The following is a 16,355-nucleotide window of genomic DNA, read 5'->3' on the forward strand; positions in this document are numbered from 1 at the left end:
AGAACTATGAGGGCTCCAGATGTCCCTTATAGTGTTAATTAACACTGAGCACAGAGGGTGTGTGAGCATGATTAGAAGGATTGGCTGTTTATGAGCCAATCAGAGTTATTGGTTAAACACCTCTCTACCAGGCCAAGGTGGGAAGGAGAGGCTAAAAGTTAGGGGGAAAAAAAAAAACCAACTTGGGTGAGAAGTCTATAAAAACTGGGTGTTGCCGAAAGTTCATCCTATTTGGCAGCTGCTGCCTCATCCTCAGCTTCTGATAGATCTAAGAGGACTCTCCTCTCTCAAACTGTAAGTAAAGAACCTCCTTTGTCTACCTGGAGAATACCAGGGAGTCAGAGGTTAGTGATAGCACTAAGCACAGAGAGGAACGTTTGTTGGCTTTTGTTTTCAGGAAAAGTGTGATGGTGGCTGAAAGTGTGGTGATCTGCTGAAATGATTGTTTTCCTCTCTACCCGTTCTGGTAGATCCAGACTGATCCAGTTACCAGCAGTCCCTGTAAGAGGGCTCTTTTGAGTCTTTGGCTTAGGGGAAGCAGAGTGAATAGTCCTATTTGGTTAGATTCTACTCAGTTTTTTAAATGCGTGCTCATTTCTGCTCCCTGCATAACAGCTGCTTATTCCAGTGATTTATTTACATATCTATCTCCTTCTGTAATTTTCTTCATTCTCTTCCCACACCTATTAATACTTGCACTGAAGTTTCTTTGTCACAGAAATGAACTCTTGGCTTGTTTTTCCCTTTGTCTGCACCCACGGCTCAAATGAGAAAATGGAACAGGCATCACAGAGCATAGTTGTCCTTTGATTATGAATTGTCAAACATTTTCCTTCTTTGATATTTTCTATAACATTTCCTACTATAGAAAATGTATGAAAATCCTACAGCTTAAGATATTCAAAATCAAAAGCTGCTGATGTATTTTGCCATATTTGTTCTACTAACTGAAGAATAGGCATGTTGTGAGGATATGTTGCCTTTTAAAATAAACTTCTCTTTAAATAGCTGGGGCTTCCCCTGTCACTCAGATGGTAAAGAATCTGCATGCAATGCAGGAAACCCAGGTTCCATCCCTGGGTCTAGGAGATTATAGGTACCTAGAGTTCCATTAGCTGATGTGGATCCAGCAGGGGCTCCTGCTCTGCTGCCACCATCACTTGAAGCAAGGTTCATCTGCAGACGATCCAGGCCCAGGCTAGACCTGAGGTGCTGGGTTAGGGAACAGAGTATAGTTGCTGTAAATCTAGGGTTCCCATGGTTTAGGTGCCAGTTTAGAGGAAAGAGCGACACTCAGGTCTCTTTGTGAGCTGCTCCACATGTGTTCAAAGGCACCAGGGATCAGGCTGCTTTAGAGTATCTCACTGGACTTGTCACTGTGGAATCAGATACATAACAAAGCTGTGGGCATGTTCCTGCATCTGTATGTGAAAGTGCCAAATGCAGTGCCTGACAGTCATGGGCTCCCAGTGAATAAGCCCCTCATGTCTTCTTGAAAATCCACCTGCCTTGTACATGGAGAAGCAAATGAATTCTCTACACCCTTATATTCTCCAAGAGTTAAATACTGATATTTTACACATTATTATATTTTCAGAGAGTCTCTTTAAAGAAGGCAGAAAGAACTATATAATAGAGTTTCATCTGTTATTCTGCTGAAGAAGGATTGGAAAAAGAATTCCAAGTCATAAGCCAAGTAGAATGTGAGTTACAGTCCTAAAACATCACAACTTAGAAGGGGTATCAGACACATTCTTCCTGGGCCTGAATTTCCTCATCTCTAAAGTCAGCAAGATTGATACAGATACCTCTAAGTTCGCTCGTAGCTCTGTTTTCTGTAGTTACCTTCTATTCATGTATGTTTGTGCTCGCAACCTTCTCCCAGATTTGCATATGTATTACCTGATAATACGGGGCTTCTCTGGTGGCTCAGGTAAAGAACCTGCCTGCAATGCAGGAGACCCGGGTTTGATCCCTGGGTCAGGAAGATCCCCTAGAGAAGGGAATGGCAACCCACTATAGTATTCTTGCCTGAAGAATTTCATGGACAGAGGTACAGCCCATGGGTCCACTAAAAGTCAGACATAACTGAGCAGGTAACACTTTCACTTATACCTGTTAATATATTATGTTTAGTAAATAATATATAAACTTATTCACTGAGAAATAAAACACTTTAAAAAACCATAAAGTGAACTATGAGAGTCACCCCACCCTATTTCATTCCCCAGGAGTAAGCTCAATGTGGTTATTCTCTGCTTATATAGACCCATAAACAGTATGTGTGCATACCATTTTTGTTTAATTTAAAAAAGAGTGACATTATGTATTGCATACTTTTCTGAAACTTGCCTTTATTTTTTCTTAATCACAGAATGTAAACAACTTCCTATCACACTTTTTAAAAAGTTGGCATGAGATCTCAGTAAGCAGAAGCTTAGGGACACAGAAATCATTCTCTATCATTACCCGCTTCCAGCTGGCCTCCTCTCATCCAGTGGTGAACATTAGCCTGTGACCCTGTTTTATGATTAACAGAGAAGCAATATTTGTGCTGATGTGGTACAGAACTTTAATCCCTCTGTAGAAGTTTAACTTCTTGTAAACAGTATTGGTTCGATTTGACCTTTTCTCTGTTTTATTTTTTAGTTGAGTCAGCATACTCAGATGGAAGAAAATCACTTGGTAGTAAACAGAAATATGGAAATCCCTTAGGGAGTTATTTTTTAATTAAAAAATTGAGAAAATCTGATTCCAGACATTTTCATAAAGTCTTATAAAAAGCATCCTCATGTTTGTTGTGTGATTCCACAAATACATCCTAAGCAACTACAATGAGTAGGTTGCTCACAGGTCACATGTGATCCATCTTGCAGTGAGACAACCAGAACAAATATTACAGCCATTTAATCCATAGTAAGCTAGGACTCAGAAAAGTTATCAATTTGCCCATGGTCCCAGTGAGGAAGAGGCGGAGCTGGTCCTTGAACCCAGGTCTGTCTGATCTACTTCTGTGTAAATGTGTCAGATATTTATGAATTGGTAATGTGGTGTGGGGTTAATGATGCATAGCTCAAGGATTTTTGGCACTCTGGGCGGAATCACCAAGGACATTAGAGTCACCTAAAGGCCAGTTCCTTTCTCCAGTCTCACTGTTTATGTGGAAGAGGGAGTATTCCTCCTTATCCCTACATGCGCCTTATTAGCTATTTGTCCTGGGACAAATAATTAAACTATCTTACATTTTTTTCTTATCTATTATATGGCAGAGGGTATGGAAAAGGGGGAAGCCTGCCTACCTTTTGAGATTATTGTGGGGAGTGCGCTTTATAGTGCATGTAAAGCAATTATCAGAGTGCATGGCAGTAAATAGCATTTGCTATTATTGGGCTATGTTTTTCTTTTGTTTTATTAAAGAAACATTTTTTTGGGGGGGGTATTTTTCAACTCCTTTATGACAGGAGAAAAGTTTAGAGGAGAAATCTAAACTGATAGAGAAAATTTGTACTTTGGCTTGAAGTTCACCAACCTCAGGTTGTCTTAAATCTGACATGAAGATCTGGAGATCAGGTCCAAAGCTAACAGTCCCTGACTACAATTTAGGAACTAATATATAAACAGGGGGAACACTGTCTTCGGGTGGCTGGGATATAAAGGGCATTGGAAAATTATCTTCTTTGTGATTACTGCCCACTACCTGTTCTGGTACCCCAGTGACAGCATTGTGGTTCTGTTCTTGGGGTTAAGTGTTGAAGTGAGAGTAGCCACAGTGAGTGCCATCAGTTACACCTTGTCAGGAATTAGTTCAGTAGCCACTGACTTCTCTATCAAGGGATAGAATACTGACAGCTTGCTTTGAAAAGACACAGAAAGTATCAAGGTTGATTTGCCATGAGAAGGACAACTGGGTGGGGTTGCCTCATCCTAGGTGGGACCTTGGACAAGTCAGTTAGCCTCTCCAAGTCTTAGCTTGCTCATTAATTAATGAAGATAATACTTGTCCTCGTTATCTCATTGTTGAATGGATGGAATGAGAAGTGAGGGGTCCCTTAGTTTCCAGGAAGTAAAAAGCAGACACAGGGCATCTACCCTGTGTGTGAGTATATGAGGGGAGAAGAGACAGGGGAAAGGAGGAGACCACAGGGTAATCTTCACTGCCATTTTTTTCTTTGATAATCCAACCTATTCTAATATCCAAGATGAGAGTCCTGTGAGCTTGCATTTTCAAGACTAGCCCTAAGTGGCAGCAAACAGCAGCCTTTAGATGACCACTACTGAGAAGTTGCTTGGGTAGGGGATTTTTGAGCCAGAGTCTGTCCTTGCCAAAGCAGTGAAGCTGAGAATTACTGGAGCAGGAATCATCACATGACATAGGCATAATGTCCAGCCCAGAGGTCAGGAAAAATCCTCCCCGTCTGCCCCAGATAGTCTCACAGGTGGTCGAAGATAAGAAAAAGGAGACGCACTCCACCCTCTATGTCCCAAAGCTGAAGAGAAGTTAAATTCAAGGCCAAATGGCAGCTTCTCCTCTTAAGCTTGCTGCCTAGACAATACTCTGGTGAGACTATAGGCAAACAGAGTAAGGTTAGGAATGGCCACAGAGGTGGAAAGCTTCACTATCTTGGCCTCAGAGTCAGCCAGGGCCCCTGATGGCACCAGGAATCCACAGAATAGAGAGACAGTCAATTACTGCCATGATCCCTGTTTGTCAGATTTAAGCAGATCACTCATTAGTTGGTTGAGTTTTAAGATCAGTCATCCCAGTGATTTCCTGAAAGACATTCTGTTTAGGATCACCATGACATTTGGCATCCCACCTTCATCCATTATGGCTAATTGCAACTAGTTAGGCTTCAAAACAGAACAGACCTCATTTGTTTAGCTAGTTGTAGAAATGGGCCAGAAATGTCAGAGGTGCCTATGGGGCTTTTCTGCACACATGCTGTCTTGGGCATGAATCCATGTGAAAGACCCACAGTTCAATTCACAACTAACTGTCCTACACTCTTTTCCAGACCTGTGACCATGGCCCACCAGTTTCCAGCCCTCACTTCAGAACAGAAGAAGGCACTCTCAGAAACTGCCCGACGCATTGTTGCCAATGGGAAGGGGATCCTGGCTGCAGATGAGTCTGTAGGTGAGTGTAGGAAACATCACACTCCAACATCCTCCTGATTCTCCACTTAGCAAAGGCAACGTGATCATATTCTCTCTCCTCTCAGAGGAAAAAAAAGGTTTATGTACACAGGAGGGGGAACAGAAGACTCAGTAAGCACAGACCTTTTGTGTCTTGTCATTCCAGAAGACAGATTTCTGAAAACCAAGTGAACAGGCTCAAGTCCTACATCCAAGCTGTAGCAGGCCAGGAGCTCAGTAAGCAGGATGAGACCTCTGCCGCTGATGATAAGTCAGTGTAAAGCCAGCCAAGGATGGGCAATGAGAGCAGCGAAGTGTCAACGTCAGGAATGGGGCAGAGCTTGTGACTGAGAGCAGCTCAGGATGACACAAGGGAGGGCCTCAATGGCCCCCCGATAAAATGACAGGAGTCAGAGAAGTCAAGAGCCTGCCTAACCCCTCCTTCCACTGTCTATACATCCGGTCAGATCAGGGCTGGACCAGGGGAGAGCTAAAGAGGCCTGAGAGCCTTGCAGCCCCATTTGTGCCCAATGATGGCATATACCTCGATGACATATCCAGCACCTGCGCTTCCTCACCAGCATCGTGATAGCAGCCAGGTCTTTTCCTGGGGAGACAAAAAAGAGAGAGGAGCTCTGAATCACTCAGTCATGCCCAACTCTTTGGGACCCCATGGACTGCAGTCTACCAGGCTCCTCTGTCCATGAGATTGTCAGGAGCTCTGAAGATCTGAATAAAAAAAGAGCATTGCTGTCCATCCTGGTGAGGATCAGTGGTTGGTATGGAGGGGGTTGGCAGGGAAGCACCAGCCTGCTCCTTATGCTGCCTTCACCGACCCATGTAGGCACGATGGGGAACCGCCTGCAAAGGATCAAGGTGGAGAACACGGAAGAGAACCGCCGGCAGTTCCGCGAGCTCCTGTTCACTGTGGACAGCTCCGTCAGCCAGAGCATCGGGGGTGTGATCCTCTTCCATGAGACCCTCTACCAGAAGGACGGCCAGGGAAAGCTGTTCAGAGACATCCTCAAGGAAAAAGGGATCGTGGTGGGAATCAAGGTGAATACATCTCACTCCCATCTCACCACAGCCACCCTCACAACACAGAGGTTGGGACAGGGCCAACACGAGGAGCATTCTCATCATCTAATTGCTCTTCTCACTCCTTTCCATCCTCACCATCCCACTGAGAAGCAGATCCTCCTCTTGACCTTTCCAGTACCTGCTTCTTGCAACCATTTTCCTACAAAGAACTTAATCACTTTGTGTCTCCATTTTCTCATTTTAAAAGTGGGAATAATAGTACCTTCCTCATAAAGTTCTTATAAAAATAAAGTGAGCTTGTAAAACAGTGCCTGTCACACCATTATTATTTAGTTCATGATAGTTATTACTGTTAAAACACTTAACTGTTCTACTGTAACTAGGTCTTCCAAAACTTCATGAACTTCTCAAGGGTGATCATCCGTATTTGTTGAGTGCTTACAATTCCAGGTGCTCATTTACTCCTCACAACCTCTAGAGATAGACTCAATTATTATCCCTATTTTAGAGATGAGGCAAGAAAACGGAATTACAGGGAGGAGTATAACTTGTCCACAGCAAGGCAAAATTGAAGCCAGTTCAAACCCAGACTGCTGCCTCTTGGGCTCATGACCATAGCCTCTGTTATGCTGACAGTAGAGGCTGCATCCCTATTCCTCTTAGCTCCTGTGATAGCATAGGGCTTGATATGTGCAGTGCTCGATAAATGTCTCTTGAGTAAATGAATGAATCATTTAAAGGCAGTGGCTCTTATACGGGCACCTCTTCATCTCAGATGCTATCAGATTACTTCTTGCTTCTCAAGCTCCAGGCCTGTGCTTTCCATACTTTCCATCCTCTTAGCGTTGATACTCTTACACTGTTCTTTCCAGATAACTTCACTTCTACTGTGAACTGAATTGTGTCCCCTCAATGACTGATGTACCTTCCTAATTCAACTCCTTGGTTTGTGAAAGATGAGAACTACTATTTAGCACCAGGAGCTCTGCTTGTATTTTCCAGGGACACCTGACACCTGCTAATTGTTAATTGTTTATATTCACAGTTAGATCAAGGAGTTGCTCCGCTTGCAGGAACAAACAAAGAAACCACCGTTCAAGGTGAGGATTTTGCCCACTGATATGAATCATGCCAATATATGCCAGAAATGAAGACAAGCAAAGAAGTGATGGAGGGAAACAAACTGTGAATATCACACTAGTTTTAGAGCCACACAGCTGTTCTTCAGCCCCAGCTACTCTATTTAATAACTGTATGCCCTCAGGCTAGTCACTTAAATATTCTGAGTCTCCATTAAAGTGAGATAGCAATATCTACTTTGCAGAATAGTTGTGGGAATTAAAGTAGACAGTGCACATAAAATGCTTATCTTTCTCCCTCATGACTTGCAGGGCTTGATGGCCTTTCTGAACGCTGTGCTCAGTATAAGAAAGATGGTGCTGACTTTGGGAAGTGGCGTGCTGTGCTGAAGATTGACAACCAGTGTCCATCCCATCTTGCTATCCAGGAAAATGCCAACACCCTCGCCCGCTATGCCAGCATCTGTCAGCAGGTGCTCTTCCTTACCCTTGGCCTCAAATATAGTAGGCAAGAGTTTTCTCCAAAGCCCAACTTTCTAATTTTACTGTAACCATACATGATCCTTCCTTTTCTCTCACCACTATAATCTGATGGTGTTTAAAAAAATTTTTTTTTCTGCTTATACTAGGTGTGGTAGAGTAAGATTTGGTTCCACAAGGAATCAAATGAATCCAAAAGGCAAACATAATCAAGTGTGGCCTTCTACCAAAGCACTGTAAGCTGAGTCTTGAAAGCAATCATCTCCTGAGGCCAGGGTATTTGCATGTCTATGCCCCACCGTGGCCAAGGACATGATCCTCTTAATCCCCAGCTCAAGGGTGACAGCCTTGATCTGTTTCCAATTCAAGTAATTTGTTAGAGGATGGTAGCTTGATGCTAAAGTTTCCAACCTGTTGCAAAGTGCCTCTGGGATCCAACTTAAGTCTGATTGCTCGTGTGGGTACAGTGCTAGGGTTACCAGAACTGTGGGCACTTGGAGCTTCCCAATCAGAATTGAAAACATTGCTTGAATTCCTTAGTTAATTCATATGAGAGGCATCTTTATTGGTGGTTTAAGCCTGCCCTAAAAGGATGACATATAGGTTCTGAGGTAGTAGAATAGTCTCTAGAATGATATACAGAAATAGAGTTTGCATTTACTGTACCCCATTTCAAGGAAAACTTTTTTTTCCCCTCACTGTTCTTTTTTGGCTAAACCACAGATGCTCACTAGATATCCCATTAAATTTATTTTCATTGACTTTAAGTCATTTATATGATATTTCTCCATAAGGGCTTCACCCTGTACCAGTTGGAATATCTTAAGGAAATATCTTAAGGAAAAGATCTTATAAATATCTTAAGGAAAAGATCCCAGTGAACAGAGCTTCATTCTGTCCCCTCCATTTTTCTCTTTAGAATGGTCTGGTACCCATTGTTGAACCAGAGGTAATTCCCGATGGCAGCCATGACATGGAACACTGCCAGTATGTTACTGAGAAGGTAAGTCTTAAACATAAAGATGGCAATGCCGGTTAAAAAAATCTGTTTTTAAGTATCCGTTGTTACTTATATATCAGCTGTTACATGTGAGGTATTCTACGGTTAGAAACATTATGCCGTGTTGAGAAGGTAAGGAGGTATTATCAAACCTTCCACTTTTGGGGGCACATGGTACACTCCTGGCGAAAAAGCAGATCTGCATTACCAAGGCCAGGGTTTAAGCATCCATATTCCCAGTTGTGGGACCTGGGGCAAGTCGTATTATCTTTTTGGACCTCATTTCCATTATGTTTAAGAGATTTTAAAATAAGATGAGGCTTCCATGAGAAAATGTAATTAGAAGGTGATTTTTTCACATATAACTTTCTAAATTAGCCATGTACATCCGTAAGAAAGTCCTCAGTTTCTCCACTTGCAAAATGAGGTGGGCTGAAATGAGCTCTGAAAGCACTCCTGTCTCTAAAATTTATATTTTTATGATCACTCAGCTTCAATAGGGATGGAGAATGGAGGATGATTTGGATGTCCCCAGCAGATTAAATCAAGGCAGACTCAATTGACAGAAGGAAGTAATGGGAAGGAAGCAGTGAGGGGCTTCTGGGAAGCAGAGCCATCCGGGTAGTCCATGCAGTGAGCAGTTAGGGGAGGGGCAGCAGGGACAGGCTGGCTTGGCTGTGATTTGCAGGCATCACCCTGATTGAGCCTGAGGGCTGGTTGGAAGCTTCGGGCAAGCAATGTGTTCCTTCATCCTCCTTCCCTACAGTGTAGAAGTGCCGTGGTCAGATGACTCTATGGCTGGCTCTGGGTCTCACCTATGTGGGTCTTTTGTCCTTCAGGTCCTGGCTGCTGTATACAAGGCCCTGAATGACCATCACGTTTACTTGGAGGGCACCTTGTTGAAGCCCAACATGGTGACTGCTGGACATGCCTGCACCAAGAAGTATACTCCAGAGCAGGTGGCAATGGCCACGGTTACAGCTCTCCACCGTACCGTTCCTGCAGCTGTGCCTGGTAAGATTTTCTTTCTTCTCTAACTTGAGGTCTTAGTCCTCACTCTTTGAAGGAGTGCCAGAAGCATTTGCATATGTCCAGGACTCTCCTTCCAGCCATGAAACAGATCTCTGCTATCTCACAGGTAGCCAACACTTCCCCCTCAAACTCCATGATGCCACCTATCCTGAGTCCATCAAAATACATACAATCCATTTATTTCCTTGACATTTCACTGCCCTTTTATTTACTAAATCCCTTCTCTCCTCAGCCCAGCTAGCCTCAGCAAAGGCAAGCTAATTTCTCCAACCTAGTCCCATGCAAATCAAGTGGGGAAAAGATTGAGCCATGACGTTTCTTTTAGGCTCCTTGCTTGCTTTCTCAAGTAGGGTACAGAGCCAAGATTAGTGGAGTGGAATGGCTTCTCTCCTTCCAGGCATCTGCTTTTTGTCTGGTGGCATGAGTGAAGAGGATGCTACTCTCAACCTCAATGCTATCAACCTTTGCCCTCTACCAAAGCCCTGGAAACTAAGTTTCTCTTACGGACGAGCCCTGCAGGCCAGTGCACTGGCTGCATGGGGTGGCAAGGCTGAAAACAAGAAGGCAACCCAGGAGGCCTTTATGAAGCGGGCCTTGGTAAGACACTTCTTCTTATGTACTTAATCAAGTGGATTCTTGGGACCTGGCTCTCATTGCTTTCTTCAGGCCATGATGGACTCCAGAGAGTGTCTACCAGGTATTTGAAATTGTGGCATTAGAGCTTAGTAGGAAAGTCAAGGCTGGAGAGAGTTTTGACCTCTCCACACAGGGAGTATAATTGATGTTAGTAGATTGAAGGACAATTCCACAGAGACACTTTAGAGGGACAATGAGAGGGCCAAGGAATGAACATAGGATATCTTTCATTTTGAGAAGATGAAGAGGAGAAGCCACCAAGACAAGCAATGATTATATATATTAAGATGAACTAAGGATTCTAGGAACAAACAGAACAAAGTTTCAAAGGGTCAATAACAGCACCCTACAAAGAGGTTAAAAATAAAGGTGGGAAAGGCTTTGGAGATACTGGCATTGAAGGGCATATCAGTGACCCTCAACAAAACGGGTTCAATAAAGAAAAGGTGCCCATTCAAGATGCTTGTCAGAAAAAGACACAGAAAGGTTACCAGGAACAATGAGGACAAAGAAGGGTCTTATTCAACTACTAACATTCCTTTTTGAGTACATATGAACCAAGGATTGGGGTGAACAAAGCAGACACAGCCAGTGCCTTCAGGGGACTTAGAGTTTAGCCAAATAGGAAAGAGCTTGGCATGTTTAAATGTAAAGCAGAAGGATCCAGAGGAGAGATTAAAGATTAGGAAAGGACAGAAACTTACAGGAAACAGTGCTACATGAGACAAAATGTTAAATACAGGTGGCAGAGTTGGTCTTAGAAAGGAGGGAAGAGATAGCAAAAAAGAAACAGAATGAGTTTGGAATCAAGTCTGTGGAGCTGGAGAGATGCAGTGGTTGATCATTGATTACAGGTGAGGGCATCTGTTGAGAGTGATAAGGGAATGGAGATTTTGGTCTTCACAGTGGGGAACTTGGAATAGTTGTTGAAGTAGTTGCTAGGAAATTGACCAGAGGTTATGGCCAAGCATCAAGCAAGGCACAGTTGAAATGAATTTGTTTGGTACGTTAAATTAGATCCTGAATGTTCCCGACAGCATGTAGGATGATTCAGATCAGCCTAAATAGGAAAGAGCAGGGTTGAAGAATCAGAGTTTAACAGGGAGATGGAACAAATTTGAGTCATAGCCTTATCCAGCTTGCTGATGATGATGAGAGGGGAGCCTGGGCAAAGAATCAGGTGTAGCCAAAATTTTGATGATATGGCACTAAAGGAAAGGAAGGCTACAGAGAAGCTAAAAACATCATCTCAGAGGTGTAAGAGAGGTGTGAGATTTTAGAGGTAGTGCTTTACCTTTTGGTGATGATGGGTGTGGCTCTGCTGGTGTGTGGCTGATAAGGTGGGAAGATATAGCAAATATGATGAAGGGATTATGCAAGTAAGGGTTAGCCACACAAAAGAAGGGATGCTAAGCTTGTCATCTAGAACAGTGGTTCTCAAGTTGAGCATACATCCAAATCACCTGACGGAGAAGGTGACGGCACCCCACTCCAGTACTCTTGCCTGGAAAATCCCATGGACGGAGGAGGCTGGTAGGCTGCAGTCCATGGGGTCGTAAAGAGTCGGACACGACTGAGTGACTTCCCTTTCACGTTTCACTTTCATGCATTGGAGGAGGAAATGGGAACCCACTCCAGTGTTCTTGCCTGGAGAATCCCAGGGACGGGGGAGCCTGGTGGGCTGCCGTCTCTGGGGTCGCACAGAGTCGGACACGACTGAAGCGACTTAGCAGCAGCAGCAGCAGCCAAATCACCTGAAAGGTGTGTTAAAATGCAGGTGGCTGTACCCAGCCACTGAGTTTCTGATTCAGAAGATCTGGGGTTAAGCTGGAGAATTTCCATTTCTAACAAGTGCTTAATTAGGTCCATGAAACCTAACTTTGAAAATCATTGTAGATGTAGAAATAAGTCCTAGAGAGATCAGAAAATGGCAACAGTGACTTGAAGACAGGTACTGTTAAGTGGCATTTGAGTGTTATGACAGGTTTCATAATTCTGAAGTCAACTTTAATTGGAATTTACACAGGGTATCATGATATTACAATAACAACTACATAAAAATTATATATTCTTATGGACAAATATATGTAGACAATGTAAAACATTAAATTATTTTTTTCTTTTTGCTATAGTGAAGCTTCAGCTACACTTGCCTGATGTTTGGCAATATGTCTGGTCATTTTCCTAGCAGACTACTCAACTACTATTCCAAGGTTCCCAAATTGGAACTGAGATTTCCTTTTCCCGATCACTGTATGAGTGAGAAGTTTCTCAGTTTTAATTTCTAGGATGGCTGTTGCAGTATTGCTGGTGCTAAAAAGAAATCTTCTTAGTTACACAGAGTTCAGGCTTGCCTGAGAAATGCTCAGAAAACTGGGATTTTAAAAAGGAAGTAAGGATAAAAGCATAAAAGGAAGAAATGGTATCAGCAGCAATGTTTAGCAAAACCACTGTATGGACGAAAAATCTCCATGAAGGTGTAGTTGGTTTCAAATGAGAAGCAAAGAGGATGAAGCTCAGGTTGCTCTAACTCGGTCTCCTCTCTCACACTTGTGTTTTAGGCTAACAGCCAGGCAGCCAAAGGACAGTATGTTCACATGGGCTCTTCTGACTCTGCTTCCACCCAGTCGCTCTTCACTGCCAGCTATACCTACTAGAACCCGAGGCTGACCAGCTTGGCTCTGGCGCTCTAGGTGTCTTGGTAGGAGGGCTGAAAAGAAACAACGACTTTTCGACTGACCCTGGAAATTAGATGAAATTAGGTTGCAAACTGCTGGAAACACAACACATGTTAATTTCTTAGACACAAGTGGAAAAAAATCAGTTATGGAAACATAAATCTGAATATCAGGGATCTGATGAAATCTCACCCAATGGTTTCCTTACAACGCTTCTAGCTCCCCACACCCCAAAGTATCTATCTAAGAACAGACTTTAAAACAGAACCAGCTCTCCATCCAGATCACCAAATGAAATACCTCCCAAGCCGAGTGCAGAGAAGCTCATCTTATTAAACAGTCTTAGCAGTGGTAGGTTATGAAGGAGACAGCTGCAACCAAAAAAGGAAATAAAGTGTTCTACAAACCTTTAGTTCATATCAGGTTTTACTTTGTGCTCTTGCTTTCAAAGGATTTGATACATTTCATTACCTTTGACTCTACAGACCTGACTGCCATTAGCGTCAGGATCCTCAACACTGGTTACTTGTTGGATTAACCTGGCAAAATTAAAAAACCCAGGATGCTCAGGCCACGCTCCAGCCAAGTTTGAGAACTACCAAGCTAGATTTCAAGTTTGAGGGTATTTAGAAATGAAGGCTATTTATAAGGTGAAGCAAGCTACATTGAAAAATGATTCCAAACAACATAAGGAGTGTAATAAAGCAATCACTGTGACGCTGATGCTTGGAACATTTCTCATCAGATGGCACAGGTTTGGTGACACAGGACTGCATCCTCCTCTGCATATCCAAGCACACCACGTAGTTTTGCAGAAAGTAATATTCACATAATTATGCTTATTGGCTTCTGATTTTCAGAATTAACCTATAAAGCATTAAAGACAACCATAGTTACAAGAGAGAATTTAATTATAACTTTGGACAATGTAATAGTAATGATTTTGGTGGAAAAAAAAAAAGTAACGTTTTAGCTGAGAGGAGCTGAGAAATTCAAGGGGGAGAAGACGTGGAGGAAAGCAAAGAAAACTAATTAATGGGGAATTAGGCTACTACTTGAAATTGATGGATTAAGAAGTAGTGCTTGAAAAAAAGTGCTTTGAATCTATTAAAATACAAGGGAAATGGATTTAATCATTAAAATATTTCTACCTATAACAAAAATATAGGAGAAGGTAGTAAACTAAATTCTTTGTCTGGAAGACAAAGTTTTCTAAATATTACTTAGAGTGGATAAATTAGGAAGTAGAGGTATAAACATATGATTTAGAGTAATAAGACAGAATTAATTCAAAGGGACTTCTGAGGGAAAAGACTTGGGAATGGGGCACAGGGAAGATGTTTACTTACGTGCTTCTACAACGTTTGAGTGTTTCTTTCCATGGGGCTGTATTACTTTTCTAAAAACAACTACTAATATATTCATATAAACAATTCAAACCTACTTAGAGGTTATTTAATCCAAGGCTCTCATTCTACAGGTGATAAAACCGAATCTAGAGAAATTAAATTACTTGAGACAGTCATACATTTAGGGGTTTAGGGTAAAGCTGAGAGATTAGAATTTAGGTCTTTTTCTCCTATAATGGACACACGGTCAGGGAAGAAGGTAAGGGCAGGGCAACAGGCTGTGTTCAGTACCTCTGCCACTAGCACTATTGATCTTTTAGATTTCTTTTTGCATTCATCTGCTCAATCATCAGCAAGTAGTTGATGTGCTAAACTGTCCTAAATGCTGGTGACACTTGATGTGACGAAGCTTTCCTGCCAGAAATTTTTTATCTAGAGCTTATTCAGCTTCCCTAGTGGCTCAGACAGTAAAGAATCTGCTTGCAATGCAGGAGACATGGGTTTGATCCTGGTGTTGGAAAGATCCACTGGAGAAGAAAATCACTACCCACTCCAGTGTTCTTGCCAGGACGGAGGAGCCTGGCAGGCTACAGTCCATGGGACTGCAAAGAGTCAGACATGACTGAGAGACTAACATTTTCATTTATTCAGTGTCACTGACCCTAAGTTGTAAAGAAACCTCTCAGATTCTCATTTATGGTTGGGCAGAAATTTATAATCAAGGTTGAGCTATTTATATCTTTTGGTCAAAGCTGAATTACATTACACTGTGGGTGAGGATTTATATAATGAATTTTCCCTGGCTATCTGATGTATTTTCCTGGCTGCAGTTGTCTTTGAAATCTCAACCCCAATAATTTCCTTCACTCACAGTAATATGAAGACAAATGTTACAAACTTCAGTTCCTATTAACTGTGTGGTCACTGAGTGAATGTATTAGTTGTGTCCTAGTTTTTAGTACACTGTCAGATTTATTCTAGGAGTTACTGAAAATCTACTAAAAATAAAACCTGGTACCAGGCACTGAAAGTAAGTAAGAAAAGTTTCAGCTTTAGAGTAGCTATGATATTTGCATACCAAGCAATTAAATTTGAGTAGCTAAGCCAGAAACACAAATGCCACTGACTGTGGGTTGAGAAGTGGGGAGGAGAGTCTATCAATATGGCTGGGTGCAGAAAGGGAGGAGGTGACATTTAGTTTGGACATCACAGGATGGCAAAAGTAAAGGAACTCTTAGAAAAGGAACTGCCTTTGTATGAGGAAACATTTGAATAATTCACTGGGAGGAGATGGGACTTCGAAGGCATAAGTAGCAAAAGCTCAGGCCACAGAATAATTACTGAATGCTGGAAGGAATAATAAAAAGGAATTTGGTTTTGCTACGAAAAGGAAGAGGGAGAGAAGTGAGGGAAGAGACTGGGAAATGAGAGATGGGAAAGAGAAGGCAGGGAAAGGCTAGGGCAGTGTGGAATTGTGGGGATGTCTAAAAGACTTCTGAGAAGGAGAGAAATATCAACCAATCTAAACCTATTTGTCTTCTTGAGAGCAAGGGCTGAGTTTCACATATGAGTCCACATCATCCTTCACGAAACCAAGATGCTGAGATGATTCATAATGTGAACTGATTTAGCAGAAGCCAACTGTAACAATGAGAATATATGCTTCTAGAAACTTGCAGAAATCTTGAAGCAGGCTTTGGGCAAATCAGGAATGGGACTTCTAGACCATCTGATCTAGCTGTGCTGGGTTAAGAGTCTCTAGCTGACACTGACATTTCATTCACAGCAACAATGGAGGAAACTGGCATCCAGTGTGCTAGGGAATTCTTCAAGGTCACATAACCTGTAGTGAGACTTAGGCTGGTATGATCTGCAAAGTCCTATGGGAAGGCAGTACTCATAGGGAAGCACAGGTTCTGGAGTC

At 42.4% G+C, this 16,355-nt stretch overlaps 1 protein-coding gene across 2 annotated transcripts; it reads left to right on the forward strand.

Annotated features, from left to right (window-relative positions):
* The first annotated feature begins 227 nt into the window (after window positions 1-227).
* On the forward strand, window positions 228-13,498 carry ALDOB (aldolase, fructose-bisphosphate B). Of its 2 annotated transcripts, XM_012111144.3 has the most exons (10): window positions 228-294; window positions 1,598-1,703; window positions 5,016-5,137; window positions 5,981-6,192; window positions 7,223-7,277; window positions 7,569-7,729; window positions 8,656-8,739; window positions 9,576-9,750; window positions 10,166-10,365; window positions 12,966-13,494. In XM_012111144.3, exons 3-10 carry the CDS (start codon window positions 5,026-5,028, stop codon window positions 13,059-13,061), a joined length of 1,095 nt encoding a protein of 364 aa, XP_011966534.1. In that variant the 5' UTR covers window positions 228-294; window positions 1,598-1,703; window positions 5,016-5,025; the 3' UTR covers window positions 13,062-13,494.
* The last annotated feature ends 2,857 nt before the right edge of the window (window positions 13,499-16,355 follow it).

The sequence above is a fragment of the Ovis aries genome, chromosome 2 (assembly GCF_016772045.2).
Source record: "Ovis aries strain OAR_USU_Benz2616 breed Rambouillet chromosome 2, ARS-UI_Ramb_v3.0, whole genome shotgun sequence".
NCBI lineage: Eukaryota > Metazoa > Chordata > Mammalia > Artiodactyla > Bovidae > Ovis > Ovis aries.